The 11,307-nt window shown below is 36.3% G+C and overlaps 1 protein-coding gene across 4 annotated transcripts; it reads right to left on the reverse strand.

Moving 5' to 3' along the window:
* Window positions 1–1,460: 1,460 nt before the first annotated feature.
* On the reverse strand, window positions 1,461–6,337 carry capns1a (calpain, small subunit 1 a). Of its 4 annotated transcripts, none has more exons than XM_067494244.1 (11): window positions 6,188–6,337; window positions 5,019–5,072; window positions 4,899–4,935; window positions 4,716–4,808; window positions 4,374–4,431; window positions 4,095–4,159; window positions 3,602–3,670; window positions 3,243–3,321; window positions 2,653–2,769; window positions 2,168–2,226; window positions 1,461–2,037 (listed from the first exon to the last, which is right to left on the reverse strand). In XM_067494244.1, the coding sequence occupies exons 2-11, from the start codon at window positions 5,060–5,062 to the stop codon at window positions 2,011–2,013; spliced, it is 648 nt and encodes a 215-aa protein (XP_067350345.1). In that variant the 5' UTR covers window positions 5,063–5,072; window positions 6,188–6,337; the 3' UTR covers window positions 1,461–2,010. The 4 variants fall into 4 exon arrangements, with proteins under 4 accessions (XP_067350345.1, XP_067350346.1, XP_067350348.1 ...); XM_067494245.1 differs by having other exon boundaries at window positions 6,144–6,241; XM_067494247.1 differs by lacking the exon at window positions 6,188–6,337 and adding an exon at window positions 5,894–5,990.
* Window positions 6,338–11,307: the final 4,970 nt, after the last annotated feature.

The raw sequence follows: 11,307 nt of genomic DNA on the forward strand, positions 1-11,307 counted from the left end.
TTAATGTATTTACATAAATATACTGCTGGCGCACAACTCATATAAAATACAACAAAAAGTAATTTTTATGGTATTTTAATGGGTCTGCTTACCCACGGTTATGTCAAACGTCGGATATTCAATTCCTGACTGATATGACACCAAATATTATGGGTTACCAGGAAACAGCCCAACCAAAATACACATATATAGTCTGAATGATGGTTAACTATATAGATGTACTCATGCTATTGCTTAAATTACATCATTAAAAACAAGCCAAATGTTTTCTAATTGTGAAAAATGCTTCATATGCCCCATTTAAGTTAGAAGATCGATAATGTAATAATTTAATGCATTGTGAATTACTACAAGTTTTGTTAAAACAACCCCCCCCCCCCCCCAAAAGAAAAAATACAAAAACAAACTATGCTTTAGATCAACAGTTCATAAAGAATCAGACTGACAAATTCAAGATACACTTTTATTCAAAATATGGCACACATATATATCTTTTACCAAGCATTTTTTAGTTTAAACTTTATTGTGGCTCGAACTAAATGGTTTATTCTATAAAAATCTTAACTGTTGGCATCATGCATTAGTGGAATTTATATATATTATTAACACATTGCACAGGCATTAACTGTTGCAGGCATTTTGAATACATACAGTGCAAGAAAGATATAGACAATACAGTGGCCTAGTTGCACACCAGCAAACAATGCCAGTGGACATTACTATTACAGAGTGGTTAAATTGTACAAATTCATTACTTTCTTCTTACATGTTGTAAGCAAGAATCTCTAGCTAGTGGCAATGGGCTATGGTCTAACAAATGCAAAGGCTTTTCATGTAGTGTACAGTATTAGTTTTACATAGCTGACTTTCTGTTTGACACATTATCTCTGCAAAAACAGTATTCACCTTAAAATATTCCGTTCTTAAATCTGACCTTCCTAAGGGCTGTATGAGGGTTTACAGTTTGGTTGTCATATTTCCTCAAGACTCCTGTTAGATTTGCTGCGCCTTCAAGGGTGGGGGCAACATACAGTCTTAAGATATTATTTGTACATAGGATTTAGTGACCCAACATAAGTCAATATCTCCATCCAGCAATGCAACCTGATAGCAACTGTGACTGTGCTTGAGACTTATACTTTTCCATTTGGTAACAAACATTTTCCTAAAAGCACTCCACATCTTCACAGGTGATTTCATTTCATGTTTTGTTCTTTCAACAGTCTAAGGTTGGGTGGAGCTTTTTAGAGAACTTGCTAGAGCATTAAATTCCATGTACTAAAAGCAGAAAACGGAAGATTTCAGTTAGAGTTTATAAAAACTCTATCACAGGATCTAAAAACTGTGTTCATAGCCATTTACACTACAAAATATGGCGAGCTGAGGTACTGACACTGCTTACTTCTGTTCACTCCAACAGACACATTGTGCCTTCAGGCAAATTTGTTTAATTACAGTGGTCATCAGCAGGTGACACTAGGTTGTAAAACGTGGCTTTCTTTAGTAAGCATGAGGCTAAGGTGGAATTTTCTTTCTTTGGGTAAAATTATATCATCAATTTGGTGTCAAAGAGCCAATCTAAGACACAGGCTTCCTGCTTTCAGGTTAGGTTGTCACAATTTTTAAGCATCTGTTGACTTCAGGGAACTGGTAGATCTAATGCTGATACCAAACAAGTTGACCAAATGTTATCAATTCAACATACCATTATTTTCACATACGTACATTCTGTTCAGCTACATACTTGTCCAGAACATTTACTTGCTTTTAATCTCTGATTCTCAGCTATGGGTACCATTGTGAGTGCAGGTTTGTGCTTGTTTCAATTGTTCTGTTGTACAAGCATTATTGATTAATGATAAATATCACTACATTTGCAGTGCATTAACCTGTACATACAAGGGGATTAGCTGAGTAACAGGAAGTGGTTGGGATGGCTGATTAAAATATTTTGTATGCTGTACACAAACAAAAAGATTCCGTATTTGAGGCAGGAGACATCGTCTTGGTTTAAGAATACATGGTCAACTGAAGCCACTGAAAAGACACAAAAGCAGATGGCTTTGTGAAAACAGTGAACTGCTCCTATCAACTGAATAAATGGCTTAAAGAAACATTAATTCCAGTTAAAAACAGTTGACATTTAAAATATTTGAGATCACTTTACCTCCTGAATATTGACTTTGATAGTCCCATTGTTGTCCTTGTCCAGAGTTTTGAAGGCACCTATATTAGATCAGATTTCAGGTTAATCATTTACATAATACAGGCAGAGCGGGCCAACTAACCAACACATTAATTTTTTTTTTTATTAAAAATGGATTTAAATACTGGTTCTTGAAGAACAAATCCATTTAAGTTACAAATGTTATCTTTATTTTTCAGCAACTTAGCATTTTTCCACTGAAAGCACTTTTCCCTTATGAAGGAGGAATTACTGTATTTAATTTATTCATTTCTACAACAGGAGTAAAATAAAGTTTGCTTTGCACCAGCCACCCCAGCAGTATTTTACATTTACACTGTCCAAATTTTTGGTATAAAATGACATGGCATTTTCAATACTCAACAAGATCAAAGCAGTTTGGTCAATACCATAAAAAGTATCACAGTTCAATACTCAGACCTAAAGGAGTATTCTTTTAAACTTACGGCACATGGCATCTAGCCTCACAAGACAACCGATGTAGTTGTCAAAATCCATATTCCCATTTTCATCACTGTATCTGCGACTTATCATCATGTAAATCTGGTCACTGAGAGGAAAGCCTGATAGAGAGAAACAGGCAAGTAATTTTACCAAATAACAGAAAAGCTCTAGAGTGGACCCAACGCCTTCAGGCTACCCTGTTCAACACTCATGTGTTCAAACAATAAACAAAAATGATATAGTATTCAAATATGAGATCTAAGGTCAAACTTTTATTTCAGGTAAAAAATATCTGACATGCAGTTTCACAGATTTAGAAGTTTTTTAAATATTCTATCAAAGAGTTTATTCAACTATTGGGTGCCTAAATTGTCCCAGCACAAGTTACATCAGATCTCAAGTTACATCACGCACTCTTACATGATTGTTGTTAAAAGGTAGTCAAAGGCCCTTTTATAAGTTCTTTCAGCATCGGTGCTGCTTGCTGTACCTGGCTGTAATTGCATGGATATAGTATCGTATTATTACTGTTCTACCTGCATCATTTCAGTGCCTGTACAAATATTTCAACAACAGGGGAAAAAAACCTTACCTGCAGCTTTGAAAGCACCGGGCAGCTCATTTGAATCAATGGTACCAGAGTGATCCCTGTCATAGGCCTTGTATACAGCCTAAATAATGAAAGAATATTAATAATTGTATTTATTATTATTAATAATTGATGGCATCACCAGCTGGTCTCAGTATTAGGCAAATACAACTACAGACATAACATAACAACGTAACTCTTTCACTGTGCCATTATTCATTTATCAAAAATTAAGCCAAAAAAGGACAGATCATGTGATTTTTATTGTTTTTACACAAAAAACATGGCATTAAAAAAGGAGGTACTAACTTTTGCAAATAACTTTATATGTAGGACAAATAAAATGGGTGCATTTTACTCACCTGCCATTTCTTTATATTGTCCCAGAGGTGTTTGAATTCATGAAAGCCGAGTTTTCCAGTGCTGTCACTCTGAATCAGCATTAAGGAAAAATCCATTTTCTTTAACTTCAGCTTTGACGAACATTTGTGGTCATGTCATGTATATGTTCAAGGTGTGTTTTATATGCTTTCCTCATTCAAGTGGTACAAAACTAACAGCAAAGCATTAACCTTTTTTGTTACACTGACAAGGATTTGTAGCCAGGACAGGGGGATCGAACCACTGAGCCTGTGGTCCTTTGACGACCGCCTTACCAACTGAGCTACACCGCCCCTTCAAATAGGGCAATGTGAGTATGAATGGTTGTATGTCTGTATGTCTGTCAAGATGCTGTGCTGACCTTAAACAGGATAAGCGGTTACAGATTATGTATGGATGGGTGGAACTCATTTTAAGCTCTGACTTAAAATGGTCCCCTTACTTTTTTAAACCTACTGATGACAGAAAGGATACATCCATGACAGAAACCATGCTCCTGCAGGACTCAATGCTGAAACCATCTGTCTTCAGGTCAGCATCTGAAATAGAATGAAGAAAACAGTGGCTCACCATTTTTGGCCTCTTCATAAAAAAACATAACATAGAAAAACAATACATTCAATACATTAAAATGTGTAAATGCTGCAGAAAGATGACTCAAAAGTAACCAGAGGAACAGGATTTCACAAACAGGAAAATGTATGAAAAAGAAACTTCTAGAGATTCTAAATGACAAATGAAAACATATCTTACGCTTTTTAATGATTCTGTTTAGAATGTTCATCAGCTCAGGTGCACTCACTTCCATGTCCTATATGAAACATAATCAACAGTGTAAACATTGTACAGGCACACAACTGTAGTCAGCTTTATCTAGATTATGGGGTCTTTAGGGCTTAGAGTTTCCCTGTTTAATGAACCGATATCAATACAGTAGAGTGGTTACTGTAGACGACACGAAATATCAGAATTACAGAATTATAGGCAGAAATCAAGTTGCGGAAGACAGACAAAGTAAGATTTTCTTTGCATGATGTAAGCTGTCTTTACAATGTGTATGACGATAAACATTTTAAATCTTGAAATAGCACTCACATCTCCAGCAAGTTGCTGGAAGACTTTGCGGAATTGTTTCTCCTCGTCACTTTCATGCTGCTCTGCAAAGTGTACTGGCATGCGTGGTGGAGGCTGCAGGACAGAAGCACCAACATTACATCTTATGATCCAGTAGTACAGTGACAGGCAAATTGAGCTAATAAAATAATGACTGTCACTTACAGGTTTGGAATGCTCAAACTGGTCTAGGTTGATGTTGCTATAAACACAGGATCATGCATATAAGAGATGAGTTAAACCACAAAAACATATTTTGGGGCTCGACTTTGTGCACATTCTTACCTCACAGCATTAATGATGTTACCAAGAAAATTGACGAAAGACATCTTGAATCAACTGTGAAAACAAAAGCTACCAAAGGTCAGGGTTAGGTACTGAAAGGTCACTGAAAACACCTCCGGAATGAAGACTCCAGCAACACAGAATAATGACTTTATGCACCGATAGTAAAAATACTTTTAATTGTGGCTGCAGTTAGGTAACTCTTACTATAGTAATGCCAATAGAAAAAAATGTTGATCATTACACTGACTGAAGTAATCAATAAGAATTTAATTTAATTTAGTTTCTAACAGCTAACAATAAGTATGAGTGGTATCTCCATCGGCCCCAAAATCCCACATAATACAGTACATAGACAATGTAATGTAACACGTTAAATACAAAGATATTGCAAATTGCGAATGCAACCTAAAGCTAACCTTCGAACATACTGCTTCGTTAACTATTCTGTCGTGTACTATGTCATGCCATATTAGATGTTGGTCTCAAACAGTCTGCCGAATCAGTCTAGTCAACAGCACTGGGTGGAATTGCGATCTGTCAAGCAATGACATGTCTCTGGTCGATGCCAGTCAAATGAACGTCACACCCACTAGCCCCATGTCAACTGTTGGGAAAAAACTTCAGTGCCACACCCTGATTGCAACAAACATCTTACATTTAAAAGCCTGCCTTAGCGCATTAAATGTGAACACTAACATATTCCGACTTTACAAAGGCTACTAGAAAGTACAATATTCCGCTAAAACATAATGGCTAACATGGGATAACCCAGCATTAGCTCATGTTAAGTAACTTAACATCAACGGTAGCGTTACCAAATCTAGCTCCACACGCAAAAGAGGCTGATGTTACAGTAATATTATTATCATTACATTATTTTATATTCACAAATTGACTGCAGCAATCACACTTCGGCTGTCTCAACCATGCAGCGTCTTCTATCTAGGACGTCCTGATGATGGAAAATAACGCATTACACGTTATCCTAAAACAGCAAACTAACTCGAACTAAGCTAGCTAGCATTCAGCTAATTAACCGCAGTAAGTATGTTATCTGCTAAACTTGAAAAAGAAAAACACATTATTCTGATTTATAAATGTCTAGCCCTGCCCTGGACTTACGTTTTACGATTATTTACTCATATCAAATCGATTTTTGTATTTACCGTAAAGCCACAGCACTCGGTGAGCAGGATATGCGGATACGTGTGCGTAAGTTCCAACGCAACACACCCAAACCTGAAGCTACAAAGACAAACTAGGAAGCGAGAGGAAGGCTCTCACTTAAAAACAAAACCCGGAATTCTCCCAGTTTCTCCGTGTTTGCTTCGGGTTGGGTTTATAGTCTACATGGTTTGATATGATGCCCTATCTTATTTCTGTTTTCACTGTCTGGTATAAATGTGTAGTTTAATGTTAATGTAAATTCCGCAACTCAGGTTATGTTGTGCACGAACAAAAAATAATTGAAATGTAAATGTTGAAAGTAATAAACGAAAAACAAACCAAAAAATAGGTACCCTTCCGTATAACGAACATTTTATAATTTTTTTCTTAATGCTTTTATTGACGATATACAAAACAAAGATTATTAATCTTTTACAAAGTAATCACATTGTCAGGTGAAACAGCAAGGATAGTACAAGGATATTACAACAAAGAATGGAAAACGATAAACAAGGCAAAAAAAGAGAAAACATTATAATAAATAAAATAATGCTCTAGTTTGCAGAAAACCCTTTTAACCTCCACTGTACATCTTCAGCACAGTGTTATTCCCTGACTGTTTAAATCTGGTACAGAAATGAAAGATTACTTTGGAAAAGTATATTTTGTGGCAGTCCAACAATTTCACAGAAGAACTGGAGCACTGTTGAAAAGCTCTAAAATCCTTGTGAAGATTTGCCAATGGACTTCGGGCAAGTTTTAAAATGATAGCACATCATGTTGAATAATTAAACACAGCTTAATGAGAAGGGAATGAGAATTGTTTTTTCATTTATTTTCACAAAATCAATTCTCTGATAATTGGATCACGTGAGCAGTGATTAGCCCAGACTTGGAGACAGAATGGATTGTGCCAAACTGCCATTTTTTATTATTTTTTTGTCCAGTGATCAGGAGAATGCAGAATCATATTAAGAAAAGTGTGTTTATTTCTGCAAATGGAGAAGAGCATAAAGTATTCATAGACAGAAGAGTTGAGTGAAACGCTACAGTTCATCTATCTGGCTGGTCTAGAGGCTTTGCAGTTTATTGTGCTGAATGGGATGTATCTGGTTGAGTTCCAAGCAGGAACCGTTGATGTATGTTGTTCCCCAACTCTGTGTCCTGTCATTTGTCCTTTTAAATCTCATCTGTCGAGAATACATTTTTTTGACAATTTTGACCAATTCTGACATGAAAATGAATTGTTTTAATTTTGGCACACATATTAAAGTCAGCATTTATTATTTCCAGCCTCGGTCAGAAGTGTCTACAGGACAGCTCTCACCAGGCTTATCATGGAGCATGGAACAGCTGAAGGACGCACATTTTTTGTTAAGCCTTGTGGTGGTACCACAGTCATAGACGACTGTTGGTGCAGACTTGAATCTGCCAGCATGTATATCCGAAATCCAGCAGATGGAGGCAGAGAGCATCAGGGCGCATGGTATCCTCCATGTTCACCATGCAAATTCTCTACAGGTACAAGATACTTAGAGAAATGTAAATCTGCCTACAAGTTTCTAAATATAACCACTTTTTAAAAGGCCAGAAGTTACTGTATTTGTGTACTTATGTTAATCTATGTGCGCATCTACACATTTTCTTGTAGCAATATAGAGGGGAGATAATAAAATTGTAATTTAAGACAGGATTCTGTCAATCCACAATATGATCCTGCACTCATGCACACACACACACACACACACACACACACACACACACACACACACACACACACACACACACACACACACACACACACACACAAGTACAATACATCTGGCATCTTTGAAATGTGTGTTTGTAACCCTATTATTTTTCCATTAAAACTGAGAAACAAATTACAGTGCCAACGTTTATTGGCAGGGTAATTTTGGCAAGGTACTAAGATACTCAGTTTTTAATATTTCATATTTTTCATGCATTATGACAGCAATGGGTAAAAATATGAAGTTTCTTAGCCTAGTGTCTTGAATCTTGAACATTTTGGCACTTGTTGACTTCAAGAAACTGGCTGAATTTCTCGCAGTGAGGCTTTCTTCCTTCTTATCAAGGCATAGCCAGTACTATCATGGTTGCCTTGACAGTGAAAACACTTTCCTGTTCCCTTTAGTACTACTATTCTGCACACCCACCACAGGCTAAAATTGAATTCATAAATACAGTGGCAACATGTCCATAAAAACATCTTAAATAATGGCTGGGGCTACCTAAAATAAGTTCATTGTTCATTTTGACACAATCTCTCGTGTTTCTGCTCCTTAAAAGTTCATATAGGATCATGTAGAATATGTGAGCATTTCAGAGGAAAGTCACAACCAAGACTTTGCTCATATTAATGATTCAGATTGTTTTCCTGACCACAACCCTGATATTATTCTTAAGTTACGATATTATTTGTTGTCATATAATCAGCAAAACTACAGACTTGATCACGAGCTAATAAATGTGCAGAATGGCTATCACTGCACTGCATTGTTCTAAACAAAACATCTCATATGTCAGTGAATCACTACACATTGCAATATTACATGTACTAGATATGAAAAACATTAACTTTGAGTCTGTTTGAATGCATATCTTAATATGTCTGCATTTTGGTATTTAAGATCTGCTAATACATCATGTGCACCACAGGAACATTCATATCTATCCTTCAGATCCCACTCCAGCTAAAATTACTCCATCCATGAAATAGAGGTATCCATGGTTACATCAGGAGCCATATTAAAGGGTGCCTCAGTGTATCTCTATTCTCTAGCAGTCCCCACCTTTTTCCTCATTCATCATTTGAAAGAAATCACTGTGCCACCTCAAGGTTTCTGACAGCTATGATTTAGTTTTGCAAATGAGATTTGCAGTAAAATAGTTTCAATAATATTGATGAGGATAGACTGGCTATTAAATATCTATGAATTATGAATGCAAACCATATTACATCTGTCGTTACCTCACCAACTCTGAGAGAGTGAAATGCAGAGTTTTTGTAGTTCAGTGTTATGGAGACTGCAGGTTGAAATATTTCATAGGAGCATCCCTAGTATGACATATTTGCAGTCTTCAGAACAACCTGTTACCTTGACAACACAATTTTATCATTCATGCCCATTGCTACCTTATTTCACAGCAGGAATAAAATCTTCCTTAAATGTATACTGCCGCAGGTTTTACGCTACAGCTAAAGGTAGAAAGGTGACATGGGATGCGTTGAGATATCTAGAAATGTTTTTGTTATGATTTTACTCTGTTGCCACACTGTGGATATTGTAAGATGATTTTCTTCCCTCTATAATGTTAAGAAGATGCAAAATCAAACTAAATCAGTATGATTACAGCAAATACTGGACATTATGTGCCTTATAAAAATGCTCTTGTTCTTTTGATAAATACACTACATAGACATGGCATTCCGAATATTTTCTCATGGCAGGGCATTAGCACTGTAGTAGATTAAACAGAAGAGTTTATAAGTTCAAATTGGCAACATTTAATTTACCAAATACCAGTGACCTCAGAGTGGTTACTGTTTCCCATGACTTACTCATGTGGTTATTGTCAGAGCATATTTGCAAGTTAGTTATTTTCATAACTCTTATGGAAGCTGCATGCAAGCCCATTTGCTGCTGTGTCTCTTTCATTGAATTCCACAAGCACCCAGGAAGGAATTCAATGATTTTCCATCCAGGAATCTAAATCACATTAGCTATAAACGTTTATCTCAAAGCTTTAGGGATCCAGAGAAGTTAGAGAAATGGGGGGAAAATATTGCAACTGAGCTTTTTTTTTAGCAGATATGATTGAATGTTTGTGTTTTGTGTAAAGAGCAGTATTCTAAATTTTTAAAATACAGAGAATCGACCTACAGACTATTTTACTTCAAAATAAGGTATGAGATTTTATTTGTTTATACTCCTCCGTGTCAACCTGTTTATTTTTTTCATATGAAGACATCAGTTCCATGCAGGCATTATTGTCTACATGCTGTGTTCTAAGATCCCAAACAAAACAACACCCAAAGAAAAAAACAATATTGTTCAAAATATTAAACATTTTTATTTTATCTCCTTTACTTGATAAGTTTTAAAATTTTACATTAAATCTATTTGTATGTTTACTTAAAATCATTTTCTTTTGCATATTTATTCAATGTAGGAATATAAATGGCATTCCAGGTTTCTAAATACCTAGAAAAATACAGTGGACATCAGTATAGTCACAGGCCTGTGATGTCACTTTCCTTGCTTGTGTAGATGAGCTCAGAAGATTAAGAATGCATTTGCTGGATGGGTAACAAGGTCAGATAGTTTAGGAGGACTAGCTGTACCCTGGATGGCTCATACAAGCGATGACATAAAAGTCGTGGCAGTCTGACATGTGGCAGAACGTTCAGTCCTGGGTAAACATTTTTCTGCATTGTGTATGGTTTATTGTAGTACTGCTTTTCATTGGACACATGGAGACTGATATGGTTCAAATCCCATTCCAACCGACAGTAAGACAAGCTCTGATCATATCATCACATTCACACTAAAGTGATAATTATATATGAATCCCAGCTATACCAGGTGTAGATGTAAGCATGTACCAATATTGGCCCACACTGAAAATTGCGTTAGTCAGTCACATTATCTACCACTGACATAATTATCAACACAAAATCCAATTTATTCAGCTTGGTTAAACAACTAAGGTACAATCATTGTCAGATTTGCTGTGCTTTGAACAGTAAAGTGTGTAACCCTGCTATAAGGAACTTTAACATTTTTATTATCCTGTGTGAATGTCCCGAATATGCTCTAATCGTCTAACCCAGTGGTTCCCAACTCTGGTCCTCATGGACGCATGCCTTGCTTGTTTTCAAATTATCCCCATCCAGCTAGTGTCCTAACCTCTGCTGATTAGCTGAATCATGTACATTCAGATACCACATACCAATTTGCTTTGTCTTCACCCAACCCACCCTCATCTGATATGGTATATTCCAGCATCTGATTAACTGAACTCCCCTGATCCAGGTAATACACAGTTGGTACAGCAGGCATAGCTAGAAAGCAAGCAGGGTAGAAGACAAGGGTTG

Source organism: Channa argus, chromosome 24 (genome assembly GCF_033026475.1).
Source record: "Channa argus isolate prfri chromosome 24, Channa argus male v1.0, whole genome shotgun sequence".
Lineage (NCBI taxonomy): Eukaryota > Metazoa > Chordata > Actinopteri > Anabantiformes > Channidae > Channa > Channa argus.